This window comes from Pristis pectinata, chromosome 9 (assembly GCF_009764475.1).
Source record: "Pristis pectinata isolate sPriPec2 chromosome 9, sPriPec2.1.pri, whole genome shotgun sequence".
Lineage (NCBI taxonomy): Eukaryota > Metazoa > Chordata > Chondrichthyes > Rhinopristiformes > Pristidae > Pristis > Pristis pectinata.
This window is the reverse complement of record NC_067413.1, coordinates 51,197,555-51,217,540: the sequence shown is the minus strand read 5'-3', so window position 1 is coordinate 51,217,540 and position 19,986 is coordinate 51,197,555. Positions and strand designations below refer to the sequence as shown.

At 36.8% G+C, this 19,986-nt stretch overlaps 1 protein-coding gene across 12 annotated transcripts in view; it reads right to left on the bottom strand.

Annotated features, from left to right (window-relative positions):
- rims2a (regulating synaptic membrane exocytosis 2a) overlaps nt 1–19,986 on the bottom strand; it is an 830,253-nt gene that overhangs the window by 270,665 nt on the left and 539,602 nt on the right. For 8 of the 12 annotated variants that reach the window (XM_052023914.1, XM_052023904.1, XM_052023906.1 and 5 more), the window contains 4 exons: nt 18,888–18,959; nt 17,938–18,094; nt 16,186–16,299; nt 14,349–14,414 (listed from right to left, as the gene is read on the bottom strand). In XM_052023914.1, coding sequence (XP_051879874.1) covers nt 14,349–14,414; nt 16,186–16,299; nt 17,938–18,094; nt 18,888–18,959 — 409 coding nt within the window. The remainder of the gene's footprint in view (nt 1–14,348; nt 14,415–16,185; nt 16,300–17,937; nt 18,095–18,887; nt 18,960–19,986) is intronic. The other 4 variants (XM_052023913.1, XM_052023902.1, XM_052023907.1 and 1 more) reach the window with 1 other exon arrangement.

Here is a 19,986-nt window from a genome sequence, read left to right as displayed (position 1 = left end):
TAGACTTTTCATTGCTGGTGTGTGCTTGATTAGTAAGTAGATCCTGAATCTGGAGTCGATGAAATGTTTGACATGACCAAAGAGGTTCACCAAAACAAAACATGAATATGCCGTAAATTGGAAAAAAAATGGAAAATGCTGGAAATATTCAGCAGATCATGCAGCATCTGTGAAGAAAGGGAGTAAAGGGAGTAAAGATTTCAGGTCAGTGAGCTTTCATCAGATATTCCGATGAAAGGTCATTTACCTAAAACGTTAACTCTCTTCTCGCAATGTAAATTCTGTCTGACCTGCTGACTATTTCTGGAAATTTCTGTTTTACTGACACAGTTATAATATGGACTAGGGATTGCACCTTCATCATAAATAAACAAATTCTTAAAAGGTAGCCAAACAGATAGATAAGTTGGTGAAATAGCCACATGGGATGCTTTCAATTAAGGTACAGTACATAAGGGCAAGGAAGTTTTCTAGAAGTCTATACAACACTATTAAGGCCACAATACTGTGTACAGTTCTGGTCAAATTACAGAAAGATGCGAGTGTACTGGAGAAGATACAGGAGAAGATACAGGATCTGTTAGGGAAGATTGCATAGGCTGGGATTTTCTTTGGAATGGAAGAGATAAATGTAACTTCATTGTGGTGCATAAAATCATGCCACACCAAGAGAGAATAAATAGGAAGAACCTATTTGCCTTAAGACAGGAATGAAAAAAATAAGGGGCATTGATTTAAAGTAGTTGATTGAAGTTTTAGCGGAGACATGAGGCAACATTTTTTTTATCTAGAGGTTAGAGGGGTCTTGAACTTAGTGTCTGAAAGGGTCACAGAAAAAGAAACTCTCATTACGTTTAAACAGTACCTGAATGTGGACTTGAGGAACCATGAGCTGTAGGGCTATCAGCCGAGCATGGAGCTTGGGACTAGGTTGGGAAGATCTTTATGACTGGCATGAACACAATTAACTGAAAGGCCTTATTTGTTGTACATTTTCAATAATTCTATGCTATATGTTTATTGGACTAATTAACCAAATGCTTACAAAAGTTCTAACCTAACTTCATCTTGCTTAGACCAGTTTTGATTTAGTTCCATCAAATGCCACAAATGACAATACCTTAGGCATCAATTTAGGCTTACCTACTGGACATGTTTCGGACTTGAACAATATACATTGACTAAAAAGAGTACAGCATGAAACACATCGACAGAAAATGCAGGCAGCATTGTGGGAAAAAAAAATGAAGGGTCCTGGACCTGAAATGTTAACTGTTACTCTTTCCACAGATGTTTCCTGATCTGCTGAGCTTTCAGCACTTTCTGGTTTTATTTCATATTTCCAGCATTTGCAGTTTTTTGATTTTCATGTTACCTGTCAAGTCAGTTAATCACTTTGATTCGTTGTCTCCGATCAGCACACATACAATTGCTGGTGGCTTCACAATCACTAGCCAGCAAAATACAAGCCATTTACTTTAGTGGATGCAATAGAGGAAAACCTTGCTAAATTCTCTTCCCTTGCCCACCCAGGTAGTTCATTTGGAAGTTTTAAAGACGAAGTGTTGAACAATACCATAATACAATGATAACGACCGTGTGGAAGATAGTTTTTGTCACTCTGCATGTGCGGCATTGCACACATATCAGAACTATTTTGCAAATGTCCACTTACAAGAGAATTGTTTTAATTACTGCCTCCCCCACCCTCCATCAAATGTCCAGTTATATTTGCAATACGACTAACGTGGGAAACTTTCTCTGTTGCAATCGTTCCAAAAATCAAAGAATTGTGCTGTGTAACAAATGCATGACTACAAACAGAATGTTCTTAACCAAGAAAATCAAAACAAGCTTTGGGTAAGAAATATTTTTTTTAAATTTAGTTTGTTCTTTAAGTAATCATCAAAAACAAATATAAAATCAACAACAAAAATCACTGACTTACAGCATCACTGCTCAACGCACAGTTGGCAATGTGCTTATGGTTACTACATAACCTCTCCCTCATCCCACCTATTCCAATGATGATTATGTTACACTAATTATAAAGTTAATAATGATGTACCTTTCTGGGTGATGGGCAGCGCCACCATCAAACCAAACATTGGGTACTCTCCTCTGCTGCCTAATTCCCCTAACGATGAAGTATAGAAATAAAAAACAAGGGCAATTCAAGACATTAACACAGAAAATAAAACATATAATAATGCTAAACACGCTATAGATGACAAAATGGGGCATTTTTCACACTTTAATTGATGAATTATGTATTTCTACCATATGGGTTATTGACATGGTGAATGTTAGTAGTCATAAACATTTTGCACTATCAGGCAATATGGCCAACAACACAAGATTCAAGCTGCTTCTAAACACAAGAAAAAATCTTGAATTTGAGTTACGTTTCCACATTTTGTTTTGCAAACAAAGAAACCACCAGTGGGTTTTATCAAGTGATATGCATTTGAAAATACAAGGGGAGTCAATTGTATGACAAAAAATTGCTCTTGAATATCCAGGATAATAGCTCAGCAGAAAGTAAGGGAGAAATTCAAGTCCAGTTGTTACTATTAAAGTAGTACAGGTCCTCTACAGGTTAGGAATGTTCAATTTATGTATGGTCCGTACATATGAATAAGTGTTTGGGAGACCAGAGGAATGGATTTGCTGGCTGCTGCAAGCTGCTGTCTGCCATGTGGGAACTCAGCGTGTGGAAATATCTAAATGGCTGAACCAAATACCCTGGTTTAACCACACATTGCCTATGTTTTTATTTAAATATATTGCCAGGCAGCCGCATTTCCGACTTGCAAACTACTTAGGTTATGGACAGATCTCAGGAAGGGAATCCTGTCGTAACCTGGGGAGCCCCTGTATAAAAGTATGAATAAAGGTCATTTATGATGTGTATTAGAGTCCAAGTGTGTCAAATCGTGGATGTCGCACATTAAGACTTGTTTCAGACTGCACAATGAAGATTAATACAGGAATTTCAAAGTTGATAGTGGCAGAAAAATATTATTTTGATCCTAACAAGTTTACATAGAAGAGCAAATCATGTTATTCTCTCCTGGTTGCCTGTGCAAAGAGAATATAACATCCTTAAAATGTTTTAAAATTCATTCTTTTAACTTATTTCAATCAAAAAATATTGTTCGTCAAACCTTATAAATCCTTAATTCTGGATTTCTCTGTATGAATGATAAAATGGCAATGTTGCCGTATATGCAGTTAAGTCACTTCATCTGTTGATTAACCAACAGGGAGACATGCCTAGATCAGGCAAAGCACATAGGACTCACAGGGTGGGGTGAGAAGGAGAGAGAACCAGTTTCTATATTGCAGAAGATCTGCCTACTCTCTTACCTGGTAGATGCAAATAGCCATTCAAGTGGCTAACTCGAACACTAACTGCATAATATATCCAAATATTAGCAGATTATCTACCTCCTAACTTAAACAGTCAGGCAACAAGGATTTGTTTTGCCAATGCCCAATATTTTGAGATTAAAATATATTGATAACAAGAATTCATATTTAATTTTGAAATCATCTTTCAGTGGCTGAACTATCTTTCAGCCACTGAAAGATATTTATTTAATATCTTTATTGAAAAATATCTTTACTGAAAAATATCTTTATTTATCATGCCATCCTCTTTGCTTAAATTATGGAAAATGTTATTTTTTGTAACCACTACGTTAATCTAATTGTCATTAATCTAACTGTCATTCACATAACTGTAAACAGGGACAGGCATTTCTTGTAAGCAGAGTTTTACTTTAAATAGAGGCAGTGAGATTAGAATTCTTAAAGTTGGCTCTGAGGAGTCATTGCATGTGCATTGCATATCACTATGTTCCATAAAAGATCAGATGCAAAGCCATTATGCCATTAAATGGTTAAAATAATAGTCATTATTTTAACCATTTAATGGCATAATGGTTTTATTTTAGCCACTTAACCACAGAATGTGCAATATGTTCTATGATTACATGGTCCTATGGATAAACAATATACATTCTATACCAAGTTTATTTACTTTGAAAAAAATTCTAACAGTTTTAAACAGAAAACAAATTCAATGCCATTAGGCAATTTCTCTGGTGATATATGTTATGCTAAGGAATGCACAAACCTAACACATGGGTGACAGTTAATGAGAATCTATACCAGGAATCTCAAGATGTTGTTACTCAGGGTCACAAAATGAGTCTTTGATCCTGACTGGACAGTAGTTCAAAATTACCTCAAGGTCTCCTTATGCCTAGTATCATTTGCTGCCATTCATTCCTTGCATTCTAATCAGAACACTACAGTTCTCAAAGTATGAAGTACATTCAAGTCAAAGGTTTCATTTTTTTAAAAACCCACTGTACAATGCAAACTTACTTTGCCTTTTAAGAATGACAAATTCTTCTCTGTAAGCAACTGTGTAAATATAAACTAACTAGTGTCATTTACCATGTACATCAACTAATCAATTAGTGCTAGAAGCTTCTATATGTAATGAGATCAGTTACAGCAATAAAGCTGATGACAGATTAACTCCCTCATCCATCTCAGAACACAGATAGGCCTTGGAAAAATGTATCAGACAATGGATCAAACAATAAACGAATTCTGCACATTAGTCTGATGATTAATGGTAAGCTTTCATTTGAAAAAAAACACTATTATTCAAGATTGAAGGGCATAATCACAAAATTAATTACAATGAAGAACATAAATAACCTAAACTAGAATATACATATATCTGCTAAAAGTTTTTTTTTCCCCCCCTGAGGGGGGAACATTGCTTGAAAATGGATGGTTTGCTAGACAATTATAGAGAGCTGTTAGGAAATAACAATGCCAGCTTGGAATTGGCATAGTAAAATGCACCAGCTCAGGGTAAAGGCTTCTTACTTAAAAAGGACATTAATGAGCTAGGATTTTTAACAATCCATTCACTTCATTGTCTTTTTTATTTACTTTGCTGGTACCCACTTTAATTCACATATTTTTGAAAACAAAATCAAAAAATGCTACCGTGGGGTCTGTATCATCAGTGTAACTTTTTGCATCACTATTCCAGTAAAAATAATTGCTACTCTGTAGTATCCAAAACCAATACACAGACATATGTGCCGGGCAATACTGTCACATAGTCTAGGTTTATAGTTCTTATAAAATCCAATCAATGGTCAAATTAGTACCTCTCAACATCATTGTAAGCACCCTCAGAGTAGATATTGTTGATCTTTTGGGAACGAAGTAACCTTATAGCATCTTCCCGATAGAGGGGATAAACTATATGATTCATGCTGCTAAAAATAAAAACAAAATAAATAGAACCGTAATGAACATGAGAAAAGGGAATACCTGATAGGTAAAACTTGTCAACAAAGTATTTTCACTATGCTCTGCAACTACTGTACTATTAGTTTTATGTCATGCTGCATATCCAAAGAATGAAACCCCAAACATGAGGATCTGTAATGAGAGAAAAAGTCTCCATTGTTCTATGTCTGTAGAAGCGGAATGTGGATAAGTGGCAATGGTCGAGAGACTGCAAGGTCACCTGTCCAATACAGTTGAACAGCTTCTTAATAGATAAGGATCAATCCACAGATAGCACAATGCTTCCAATTTTCCAATGATCATACTATAAAATTGGGAACACCACAAATGCACAATAAACAAGGCTTCCTTGGTGCAGGATCAGCCTTTTAACATTTAACCTATTAACCCCAGTTTCCTGTATATAAAGGAAGCAACTGCCTCTAGAATTACAACATATCTACACTTTGCAATATAATCTTGCAGGCTTTAATGCCCACGTTTTAATTAGTTTTATACCTTTAAGTGATATCAAAATGATTTGGAAAAAGAGGGAGGAAAGGTATCATCAGGAAAGATAAAGAAATAGTTTGCAGAATTGTTGCACAACTGATTGGTTCTCAGCATAGTCTCAGTAATACAGCAAGCATCCAAAGCCAAGGTTCCACATTTTCAATGAATAATAACAGCTCACATTTTATTCACCAATTTACTTACCATGAACTTCAACCTAAAGGCAGGAGTGATCACATAAAAAAATATTGGATACATTGAATGTGATTACATAGGCATAACATATTTAAAGAATGATTATGTGCAGCATAAAAATAATTGAATCATTACCAGTCCATAAATGATACACTTGGACAATCATGCAGGAACTAATGAATAACTGGGATAAATTATGGGAGAATAGCATATATCTAAGTAACTTAAAAAGTAAAGGTGCAATTTTGTCAATCACAAAATTAAAATGGAAATACTTTAACCTCATTATTCATCCAAAAATATTAACTGCAAATCATATGATTTCATTCCTTTTTGTGCCAGCAGCTGTGATCAGTGTGTAGTTTAGTCAATGTACATTGATAGCCACAAGAGTGTTAATGACCATGACATTATTATGGACATTTATCAAGAAATAGCATGCATTATTACTGGGAAAGTGTGTGTTGCTTATTTACGGTTACTTGCCAAAGCTATTTGAATAACATTTGCTAAACCCAGAATACCTATCACCAAAAAGGGAAGCTGTCAATTAGGACTATCATCACCTTCTAAATAACATACAATCCCAACAAAAATAACTTGTGATTCCTTTACCATCCCCAGACCTAAGTCCTGGAACTCCTTTCCCAACTGCACTTGCAAGCACTCTTACCTAAAGGTCTGCAACGGTTCAAGAAAATACCTTACACCATCTTCTCAACAGCAACTTGACCTTTAAAATGATGCTGGTCTTGCCAGCGATGTCCACATCCCATAAATAAAAATGAAAATCTTAGGAATTAGATTAATGTTTGCACTTTTCTTTTGTTCTCTCCAGATCCCCTGCAGCAATAGCAGCAAATAAATTCACATACAAATTCACTCAGCTGTGAATCAATATTTTTAACTCTTCTTGACGTATTGAATTGCCATCTGTTTTACTTATCTCCTTATAACTTTATAAGCTCACAATTCAGTCCCAAAACCAACTGTCAGCACACTCTGCATTGCTGACAATGTGCTTTGCAACTTGACTGCTAACTTATTAAGGGAATAATGTGTGGTTAATCGCTGAGTATTTAATGGAGAGCACACTTTGGAAATGCAATAGATATTTTATGAACTAGCTAATAGCATTTATGTGGGTCATTTTCAATTTCTCTCTATTTGAAAGGAGGAAGTGAAGAGGACACCCTCAGAAGAGAAGAAGCTTTCCCATTTGTGCTGGTAGAAATGTCTTATTGAATGTAAAAATGATAAGGAAGAGGAAATAACATATATAAATGACTTCATTTACATTTTCATATATGAAGACACCAATGCATAGAAGACATCAGTAACTTCTATGCACAGCTTCAAAACACAAGGCACAGCCATTGAATAGACCAAAGGAGTTCCCTTGTCCCTTGTGATAAAATATTGGAAGCTCTTGTCTATAATGGTGGTACAGAATTACACAATAGAAAAATTATAGAAGTTTATTCAGAAATATTGTCCTTTTTTAGATTTGCTTCTGAATAACTGGATCCAGGCCTCTAAAAAATGAAGTTTTGTTTGAACCTTGAAAGGATGAATACCAGTACATTTTTGTAGCATTACATTCAATTCCTCAACAGAATTATAAAATTGTTCCATAAATAAATAAGAGGCAGCTTCCATCAATAACAGCTGTATCAGCACCATACGGCAGATAGAGATACATGCAGGCCATTAACAAAACCAAAACTAATGCAGAAAATGCAGAACTAATAGATCTCAAGAACAATTCTAACATAAGTCTACAATTTATGTAAGGCTGTTTCACGTTTTACAGCTGTGTTCTGCATTAAGCAGAGGATTCAAAAGATCTAAATTTCAACATTTTACAAGTGGTGGATAAAAGGCAGCTTTATATAGCTGCCATCCACGTTCCTGTCTACCAGCACTTATCTGAATGCATAAGGCACAGTGAGCCCTCAATGGCAAGTCGGCCTGAGCTGGGATAGTGCTAATGCCCCAAGGCCACAACACCTCAACAGCCTTTATCAGGAGGCAAGACAGAGGCAAAGCTTTCTCTTGTGTCTAAGCTGACAAGCTTTATAACTTTGTTTTAAATGTCTCTGACATTCAGAGACACTCAATAACCATTTAAATGGTTGTAAATAATTAAGACAATAAAAATTGTTAAAAAAAATAGAAGTACATTAAAACACAGCAAAGTAATTCAAAATGTTAAAATAAGCAAAGAAAAAAATTACTTACCTTTTTTTTTCCTTCTAGCCTCCAAGTCTGACTCCACTGAAATGAGCAAGGACACCAATCCCATGCTAGATCTGATTAATACAGGATCAGAGCAGTGATTTTCCAGATCAGTGTCAGAGATCAAGTATGTTACTGGACTGCACATGGTTCATATCATCTGCCTTTCCTGGGAATAGGTAAACACCAACAGTTCCCTTTGGAACTGTTGATAACAGCAGCATGATTAGGCCTATTAACTCAATGCAAGATGGTTACATTATTGCTTTGGAGGTGACAGGCATGAAATTATATAAACTGCCTGATGTTCTAGTGCCATGCTAAGGGAATGTTACATTATCAGAGGCAGCATCTTTCATTTAATGTTGAATTGAACCCATATACTCCAATTCAGATAAAAGCAAAACTGTAGAAAATATCAAGATTTCTCCATATATGCAGATAACTTTCTTCCCTCACCCAAGACCTTTAAAGGACAGTTTATTCAGCCAATCATATAATTTACAAATACTATGCATGTGGGTAGCATAGTGACACAGCTAGAAAAGCTGCTGCTTCACTGCTTTAGCAATCTGGGTTCAATCCTGATCTCCAGTGCTGTGTGGAGTTTGCACATTCTCCCTGTGACCATGTGAGCTTCCTCTCACATTCCCACATTGGTAGATTACTTGGCCATTGTAAATTGTCTTGTGTGTGTGTGGTGGGAGGTGGGGCCGAGGGAGAGTGGGGTAGAATTGACAGGAATGTGAGGAGAATAAAATGGGTTAAGGCACAATGAGTGTAAATGGCTTTGAATCCATTCTGTAAGAGTCTATTTATGAATGTGGAGTGTACCTAGAACAGTGCCTTTTCTTCAAAAATTTCGCTGACTGTGAAATGTTTTGGGACCCTGGAAATACAAAAGATTTGAAAGGCTGATGATAAATCCATCGAACTGGCATACTGGCAGGCAAAGGAACATTTTCTGCAGTAAATTTAATTGTAAAGTAAAAATAAGGGACCAAGCACATTTGATAGAGAAGGATGATGTCAATAACTGTGTTGGACACCATGAGAAGAATGAGGAAGGCAGGCAGGGTTAGAGTAACAAAGGGCTGTCATAGAGTTTGTCTTTTGCAGATAGACCACAGCAGATCAGTGAAATGGATGGTGAGTAACAGACAGAAAAACTTCTGTGAGGGGGGCATGTTTAAGCACTTTATAATTAGAGACAGGGGTAAAGTTAGAAATGTTCAAAAGTGTACTTTCTTGGAAGGGGGTGATGGCACATTTTTAAGAGTAAAAATGTAGCTATCTAATGAAAAGGAGGGGGACCAATATCCTGGGAGGAAGATTTGTTAGTCCTACTTGAGAGGGTTTAAACTAGATTGGTGGCCGGGGGTGGGGTTGGGGGGGGGGGGGGGGGTCCCTGAGCAGAAATGAAATAGTTGAGAAGTTGGGGCAAATACCAAATACTGTAGTCATTGACAGCAAGTTTTGTAGTCAGGACAGCCAGGAGAACAGTAAAGAGAGGAAAGACCATTGGTTTAAACTGCATGTATTTCAATGCACAATGCTTAACAGGCAAGGCAGATGAACTCAGGGCTTGGATTGGCTCAGGGGACTGGGATATTATAACCATACAGAAACATAGCTGAGAGAAGAGCAGGACTGGCAGTTCAGTTTTCCAGGGTACAGATGCTATAGGTGCAATAGAGATATAGGTGAGAGAGGAGGGAGGTTGCCTTTTTGATGAGGGAGGACATAACAGCAGTGCTTAGAGAGGATACTCTTGGGGAATCAAGAGTATTAGTGGGAGAATTTAACTTGCCTAATATTGACTGGATCAACCATAGTGCAAAGGGCTTGGATGGGGTGGAATTTGTTAAATATGTCCAAGAAAGCTTCCTTAATCAATATACAGTATATGGGGCCCTACCAGAGAGGGCACAACAGTGGATCTCCTCTTAGAAAACAAGGTAGGGCAACTGACTTAAGTGTCAGTGGGGGAGCACTTTGCAACCAGTTACCATAATTCTATTAGTTTTAAAATGGTTATGGACAAAGATAAGACTGGTCCACAAGTTCAGCGGCAGGGCCGGTTTTGGAGGCAATAGGCAGGAACCTGCCAAGGTCGATTGGGTGAGATTATTTGCAGGTAAAGGGACATCTAGCAAGCGGGAGACTTTTAAAAGTGTGATTATCAAGCGTTCAGGGTAGTGCATATATGGAATGAACTGCCTGAGGAAATGGTTGAGGCAGGTACAATAACAACATTAAAAAGACAATTGGACTGGTACCTGGAAATGGAAGGGTTTAGAGGGATATGGGCCAAACACGGGCAAATGGGATAGCTTAGGTGGGCATCTTGAGCGGCACGGACAAGTTGGGCCACAGGGCCTGCTTCCATGCTGTATGACTCTACTACCACTTTGTTGTAGATGGGATACATGGGCTTCAGAATAAGTTTGCAGTAGAGGAAAGGAAACTGGTAGGGGACAGGAAGGGAAGATAATAAATAAGCATACATCAAATGTCAGGAATGAGTAACAACTTGGAACCAGAACAGTAATTAGAAGCAGGGCTACATCTATTGGTGCTAGTGCCTCAACTTTATAAATGGCCTTGATGATGATGGCACTGAAGATATGGTTGCTGAATTTGTTGGTAACACAAGGAATAGTAAGGAAGTAAATTGTAAAGAGCATCAAAGGAGGCCACAACAGGACAGGTTGAGTAGGAAAATATCTGGCCAATGGACTACATTGTGGGAAAATATGAAATTATCCACAATAGCAAGCAAAATAAAAAAGGAGCATATTATCTAAATGGTAAGAGACTACAAAGCTCTGAGATGTAGAGGATTTTGTCCTAATGCATAATTACAAAAGGCTAATAGGCAGGATCATCAGGAAATTTTAATTAAGAGCGTCAACAGACTTTGGTAGCATAACTAAATATAGAAGTGTGGAGGTATATTTTAGTTATGTTGGGCATTAGTGAGACCATATCTGGAATATGGTACTGTATTGGTCACCTTTTAACAAAGGATATAAATATGTTTGGAGCAGTTCAGAGAAGGTTTCCTGAACTATAACCTGGAACTGTCAGATTATTTTATGAAGAAAGATTAGACAGGTTAGATTGAGTGACAGTGAACATGATTAAAACATGTCAGCACCTAAGTGTTCTTGACAGAATGTTTCCTTTTGTGGGAAATCTAGAACTAACTTTCTATTTGAAAACAAGGGGATGTGCATTTGAAACTGAGATGAGGAGATTTTATTTTCTCTCAGATGGCTGAGAGTTTTTGGAATATTCATTCTTATGAGAGCCTTTTTTTTATTGGTATTGGTTTATTATTGTCACTTGTACCGAGTTACAGTGAAAAACTTGTCTTACAAACTGATCTTACAGGTCAATTCATTACACAGTGCAGTTACTTCAAGTTAGTACAGAGTGCATTGATGTAGTACAGGTAAAAAAAAAATAACAGTACAGAGTAAAGTGTCACAGCTACAGAGAAAGTGCAGTGCAATAACGTGCAAGGTCAGAACAAGGTAGATTGTGAGGTCATAGTCCATCACCTTGTATAAGGGAACTGTTCAATAGTCTTATCACAGTGGGGTAGAAGCTGTCCTTAAGTCTGGTGGTACGTGCCCTCAGGCTCCTGTATCTTCTACCCGATGGAAGAGGAGAGAAGAGAGAATGTCCCGGGTGGGTGGGTTTTAAGGCAGAGATGGACAGATTCTTGCTAAAGAAGGGGATGGAAGATTACCACAGACAGATGGAAATGTAGAGTTGAGGATACAATGAGTTTGCCATGACCTTATTAGATGGTGGAACCAGCTCAAGTGGCTAACACCTGCTCCTAGCTTGTACATTTAAATGTCTTCCCCTCCCTATTAAGATCAATTGAAACTCTCTTATTCAGGAAAGTTTGATCAAGCACTTCCTGTCTTGGGTGATTCAGTTCTAATGGCAGCACTGCGACCTAGTTTCTATCATTACTTTGACTTTGGGAATAATGATAGAAACACAAAGAAGAATGCCCATGAAAGATCAAACAAGGCTGTGTTTTGAGTGAAATGATAGAAGCAGGAGAAGATTTTTATGCGATGTAAGAAAAAAACATTCTATTATACCTATTTTTGGCACTGACTCTGATCAAAACCGATGGCATTCAGCTATTAAATGGCTTTAATTTCCATACTTTCATGTCATGTTCTGTGAAACACAGTCCAGTGCTGAATTGGAAACTTGAATCTGTTAGTTCGGTCTGACACTGGACTCCATGTGGTGCCCAACACTGAAGTCCAGTCTTACTGCGATTCCCCAGCATTAAACTGGAAAATCACTTCTCAGATCTGTACCCATTGATTTAAATGGAGATCGCAGGTCAATGACCAGTAGGCAAACAAGATGGTAAACTACTAACTTTTTTAATTGTTTACCCAAGTTTAATGCTGGCAATTTGTTTTTAATTAATTTTATTTTTTAATACTTCATAAAATATTCAGTTCAATTTCAGAAGTTTTTGAAATGTCTGAGTGTCAGAGACCTTTAAAGACCGTTAAAATATCTTGGAAGCTACACAGCTTCCATCCCTCGCTGTGCTGGTTGTCAAAAACTGTCAGATGTACCTCAGGGGAGTGAACAAACCCCCACCCCCCACTTTCTTTGCCACCAGAGGACCAGTCACAATCTTGACCAAGAAGCTGAACTCAGGAAGAGCCAGGGAAATAGATCCTCTACATCAGGTTCACATCACTGGTGAGGAGGGCAAACCATGTGTGACGATTCCAGCTGGTAGGACCAACCTAGCCTGATCCAGCTTATGGTATATAAGGACATTAATTTAGTTTCTCAATCTATTAGACTTAAAAACTACCCTAATCATTTTCACTCTTTCATAAACCAGCACTACTGTTAAAGCAATAATATGAAAAGAAAATTAATAAAAAGAAATGGACAAGAACAACAGATGATTATTCATATTTGCATAAATTATTTGTACAGCTTCAGCTCTTGCTAAAAGTTGAATTGCACTGAAAGAGGATAGGTTAAAGAAAAAGAGATGGTTTCTACTGTCATGGCACTCAGAATGCTCTAACTACCTCATAGTTCCCATTGCCACAACAAGGATGAATTTTACAACACCTTGAATAAATACTCCAGCAATCCTAATGTTCTGTGATTTTGTCTTATACTTCTGGACAAAACATTGCCCTTTAGTATTGAAGCAAATCCATCAGCCTCTGAAAATAAAACACGAGTTAACTCCTAATTTAATACCATAGCCCAGCCTCAGCGTTTTTCTTCTTTTCAGCTTTTGATCAAAATTGTTCTTTCCAATGTTCAAAGTTTCTCTAAATTATCTACTATGATTCTTAAACAATTCTCTACAATTAAAACAAAAACTCCAGAACAGTCAACTGAAACCTCAACCACACACTTTGACAAAACTATGATGGACTTGCGTATTTCAAATTTAAAAAATGTAAAAAATTCAAAATTAATCATAATTAGGGATGAGCAACATGACTGGATGTTCTAGTGTTTCAAAATGTAAACTTTGGTTCCCATGAGTATCAAAATAATTGATTCACCAAGTTCCAATGGCCTGACCCTTATTAGAAATAGTATGGATATTTCTCTATGTGTTGGTGTTACCATTTTCAATTCCCCCAAATTATCCACAATAATTAATAGTTACACTTTATGAGGGAGATAGTATTGGTTCTCCAATTAAAATTTTCATTATTAATCCGTTATTAAGTGTAAACATTTATTTCTGATCAAACACTATGATTAGTCATCTTTGTAAATCAACCATTGGGAAATCTACCAAGTACCCAAGGTTCCAAGTTTAAAGCAGTGTACAGACAATTACTGATCAGCGTAGGGAGATTCTGGCAGCCTCTTTTTCACCTAACAGCCAAATTTCAAACCTGGAAAATCCATTGATGGAGACTCAAGATTCAAATCTGAAGTTTAAATTTATCCAGGTGCTCATCCTTAGTCATAATGTTCATATATACAAGCATGCATAGTCACACGTAATATAAACACACCAACACACCCATGTTACAGTATACCTGAAATCCTTGTGATGATGCTCGATGACATGACTGTGTCTGGACCGAGGTAGTGTAAGATACTGACTGCAGCGATGTGGGAAAATGGAAAAGAGAAATGTATGGCATTTGAAGAAAGGGGACAGAGGTCAGCAGCAGCAGTGAGCAGAAAAGGAAAGAAAATGGAGAGAAAGGTGATGAACAGTGTGTGTGAAGAGACTATAGTCCATAATTAAAAGCAAAAGAGGAGCTTAAATGTAGCAAAATAAATTCCTAATGAAGGCATCCCAGCAGCTTAGTAAAATCAGCTTTTTTAAAATATATAGAAATTGTCTGTAACAATGCATTTGTCACAAATTCAGTCACAAATTACATAATCAATTTAAAATAAAAGTCAGTGCTTTTTAAAGTTCTTCTAAATATAAGATTAAATATGAGCAATTCAAAGCCCACAAAAAGCAGCCTATTAATTGATCTATAGCAAGAGACATACTAATTACGGCTATTGTCTTTGAGATTGGATGTTGAGTCTCAGTGTACCATCCGCTATCACAAACAAAAACTTGGATTGGGAAGAAACTTGTTACTACCTCACTATTTATGTTGGGCCTCCGAGGATGGGTGTATTTGATGGTACCTGCCCTCACTGTATTTCTTAAGACTTGATCCTCACCACATCCAGAATCACATTCATAAAACCAAGTCTGGCCACTTTGCAATTCAGTCAAGTTAGACTTTCAGTGCATTACATCATGTGGCACAATCTGGTTGTTACAAAACAGGACACTTAATGGAGGCTGCCACACAGGTCTACCTACCAAAAAGAAATTCTCAGCAGGAGAGAGACCAGGTATGCTTTGTGGCAGGTGGCAAGGGAATGTTGCAAAAAAAAAAAGAACTGAAGGAGAAATCCAAGACCAAGGCCAGAATAAGGTATCAGTAAGCAAGTAACATTAAAATTTCTTCATTCACCCTTTATTCCAACCAATAACCATGCTTGCTATCAGACAATATGCTGACCAACTTCATATAGACTATTTGATGAAGTAATTACCACAACCCAATATTTCTCTTTGAGATTGCTGACTTTTAACTGAAACAAAAGCAATTATTCCTTATTGACTCCACAGCGCGACCCCCCCCTCCCCCCCAAATCCCTTGGTTATCGAGAGAATAGAAAATTTACCCATTCACCACACTGGAAGTAAAGGTCTTAAATAATTAAGAATTGTCCTTGACATAATGTAAAACATTTATGTTCTTACATAAAACAGTAATGATAAGGAAACCAAACACTCAATTATCTGCAGAGTTAAAAGGATTTTACAATATTTCAGGGATACAAGATAAAAATCATTAAAAGATAAAGTATATATGAATAAGTAGCAATTTTAGAATCAGGTGATGAAATCATTTAATATACTACATCACTGTGACCATCTCAAATGTATATATAATGCTGAAGAAATTTTCTGGATCAGACAACTGATTATTGATTTTTTAAGATATGTGACTTCATTTTAAACACACATTAGCAATGCATTTTAGTAATAGTCTATCCTAAGAGCCGTGTTGTTTGCAAAATGACCAGTGATGTGGTAATTTTGCTTCCTTTTAAATTCCTGCTATCAGATCTCTACACAAGCTTAATTGGGAAGACAATATCCAGAACCAAAAACATATATATCAAACTCAAAGATCTCAAAATTAGTGAATATGGAAAAGACTGAAGTATAAGCATTAGTTATCCACATTCCATTATAACTAATAACAATCCAATCTCATAACAAACTAATTACACATTTAAGTATATCCCAGGCTTCCCTGAAAACAAAAACAGCTAATAATTTCTAATTACCTCTCCCTCTCTGGAGAAAAATGGTCATCCAACATCCTGTGTCTATCCATTCTGCTGATGGTATTGTACTGTTGAGGAGAACAGCGACTGCTTCGAGGACCCAACTCTGAGCTTCTGCAAAACACAAATCAACTGCAGTAGCAGATTTCTAAAAAGCTAAGATACCATGGCCCATAATCTCTATTGGGGAGTCAAAGATTTTATTCTCTTTTGTTTGAAATTCATTAAAAATTGAATCATTAAATCCAGTTGTTTACAGTGCACAAGCAGAGAACTTCTGGCTTCCAGATTTTTGTTCTGTGTCCACTGCGCATATAACATGCTCAACCATGGTGGCAGTTGGACTGCACTGTGAGATCGGGTATTGAGCAAAACATACCTTGAAGTCACTTGCACAAAATATTTATGTTTGGCTAAAATCTGCTTTGGAATGATTTAAGTGGGCCCATATTTACTGGGTTGTTTCTGGGGAGTTTGAGGCTTCCAACAGTTCCAACTAGATGGCTCTTCATCTTTTTAGAAATCACACCCATCATCTCTCTCCCTCCAACTTTTTCAATCGTCCTTTTCCCACCAACCAACTAACATGCTGTTTATCCTGAAACCTGTTTGGATCTCTCATTGGCTATCACATACCAAACCCTGCCCATTCTGGCCTTGCTTGATCATCTTCCTAACTGACAACTCCTCAACCAACCCCCTGACCTTCTCTCACCCCAGCCTAGTGATTCTCCCAATCCAACACCACCAATCCACCGCTAACTGATTTTTTTTCCATAAGACACAGTGGTAGAAATTTCTTTGTGTGATGTTTCACCTTGTGTTAATACTTAAATGCAATAGGTGTTGGCTCAGATTGCTACAGAAGAATGTTTGGATGTATCTTCATGATTGCTGGAGGACAAAGACTGTTGCCACAATGGCATTGCAGAGGTTACTGTTGGAGGAGTAGGTGCGGGGGGGGAGGGGGGGGGGGTTAATTACATAATTTAAGAAAAAGTGTACACACTCAATCTGAAGATGCATACTAGCTGAATAAAGCTCTCAGTTGCCATCAGAACAGAGTATGAAAATTAATTTTTGGAAGCCAGTTTTAATGGATTGAAGTAGTCACAAACCAATAATATGTCACCTAAGGGAATATTCTGCAGAGTAAAAGCTATACCGATGGTCAAGCTGCCTATTTTGTTGTCAACTGCACTCTCTGGAACAGTTTATTTACCAAGTTATTTTTAAGAACTTGAAAAGAAAACCAGACAAAGCAGTGGCCTCTCCACAGCCTAATGGATGAATTAACAGCTTTAATTCAGGTAGTAATAGCTCAGTTTGTGTTCAAAATTCTGCACATAAATGACAGAGGGTCCTCTGACTGGAAGCATACCAGTGGGAGAGGAAGAAAACTTAAGTTTATCCTTGAAGTCCTGTGCTAATTGTTCAATCAATTTAATATGGTATAATCTTAGTATGAACATAAATTTGTAGTTTAAGTACCATATGGTTTGTTAATGAAGGCTTAATCCTGCTGAGCAGTAAAGTTCTGTTGCAGGTTTCCTTTTCTGCTTTTTACTTTGGGTATTATTAGATCATTTATTGTGCTCAACAAGCCCATGAAAGAAACACCCCTTCAAAGTGGCTGGCAAAATCAGAATTCATGTGAAGTAAAAACATTTTGCGTTTTATTATCTTAATCTCACCCGTTCACATCTGCACCACTACAGCAACAGATGTCTTTACATCCGTGTTTAACCCTACCTTTGAGAGGGTGGAACACTGGGGGACCGTGAACGGGTCCTGCCCATATTGTCCCCACGATGCGGTGAGCCTGATGGTGAACAATGGTTTGATGATATTACTTGCTCTGGAACTGATAATGTTGAACTCTGAATCTCTCTCCCATTGTGCCGATAATCTACAGTGAAAAATATTAAGATTAAAGCAATTTAGAATATATGCATTTTCTAATATACATAAAAATACATATGGACAGAGTTGAACAGCCAATGTTTCATATTCTGCCTAATTTTGGTTCCTATCGATGTCACATTAATTTCCTATTGCCTATTCTATGGGGGCACCCAAGACAAATGTCTACCCAAAGCTTTCTTTCCAAAAATTCTTGATATTTCCCAGTTTTTTTAAGAAGGATTTTAACCTTAAATGCACATTACATTTCTGCATTTCCGAAGTAGAATTCCTGCAACAATAACCCTCACTCTACACTTACATTTCTCAATCTAAAAAAAATGAAAATCGTGACATTACAGAAGCATAATATAAATATTTTTGGGGAATAAGTGAGAAATAAGATGCGCGAGATGTAGAAATTACACCATCCTACTACCAGCTACCTCCCAACTACTTTTGATCACAAACAATGCACAGGAATCCAAGCAAAATTTATAATTATTAAATTGTTCTGAAGAGGCAGCATAGGCCATTAGCCTTCTGTGTTTGAATTCTAATTTATTTGCAGTTCTGCATGAGCCAACTTTTAATAGGCTTTGATATTATTGTGCTTTGAAAACATTTATATTTGGAAAGTCAATTATAATATTTTTGTCTACTAAATGCCTGGTTGGCTCTGGATACAAACTTAAAAGAAATCAGTGAAACTAATTAAGATTTACTTTTGATTGAAAATGAGATGGTGTGTGAGAAATGAGAAAGAAAGAGGAGAGTATTGAGCTTCTTTGGCTTCATACCTGAAGAAACAACCCCAATTCCATCATCGCAATCATAGTCGGAAACTTCGCTGTCACTGATACGTTGTGATCCTAAAGTTTAAAAAGTTACATTTTGCAAAGGTCAGATGGAATTCACATCAACTTTTTTTTTCTCCATACACAAAAGATAATTTACTGAATAAAACATAATTTACTGAAAACAGGGATTTGATTCTCGGACTAAAATGTAAGTGAATTTAATACATATAATGAACTGAAATTAAAATAAAGCTCAATAACCATATTCTTATTCTCTATCTGGAGCACTCGTTAACCAGATATACTGAAAATCATTCCTATCCTGGTTATAAAATTGTTTTGCAGTCCCTAAGGAGTCCTTGTTTGTCTCAAATTGTGAAATGTTCAAGTACTTATGGTCTAAGAAGAAATCATTTAACTATTCACCATAAACATGGATGAATTTCATTCCAATTTAACTTGATTTTATAAATCCTTTTTACATTATGATTCCAATAGACTGATATTTTAGAAATAATATCTAAATATGATCTCTGTGGACAGAAAGTGGATTTAGACTTCATTTTTGTCTATAAACTTCTTTTGGTCCAATAGGATTCTAACAGAGCTTTCACCATGTCAAGCTCGCAGAATCAAAAGTAAAAATAAAGCAGCAATCCAAAAGATCTCTCAGTTTGCCCATACTTCCCTGTGGTCTATTTCTAAAATTTGTACTTCTTCCCAAATCTTTAATTCTTTTAGTTTAACATTAACAAGAGGGAAAAAGTGCTAATATCTGTGAGAATAGTACGATAGGGCATTGAAGCAAAGTCCTAAGGCATTGGACAAAACATGCTCAGAGACACGGGACAATTTGTGTGAATCATTACTACTCTCAGGCCTCTCTTTGCTGGGTTTTTGCCAATTGAAGTCCAATAATGGCATCCAGCAACAGATTGGGAACTTCCTGCAATTTCCCAGTACTTTTCAGTGAAGAATCTGCCTGCTGAATCCGTGCCAGAAGAGTAATTGCAAAGGACAAAGGCAAGGATGAGATAATTTACATTAATTAATGTATTACATTTAATGAAATAATGTTGATTATAAGAGTTATTAAGTG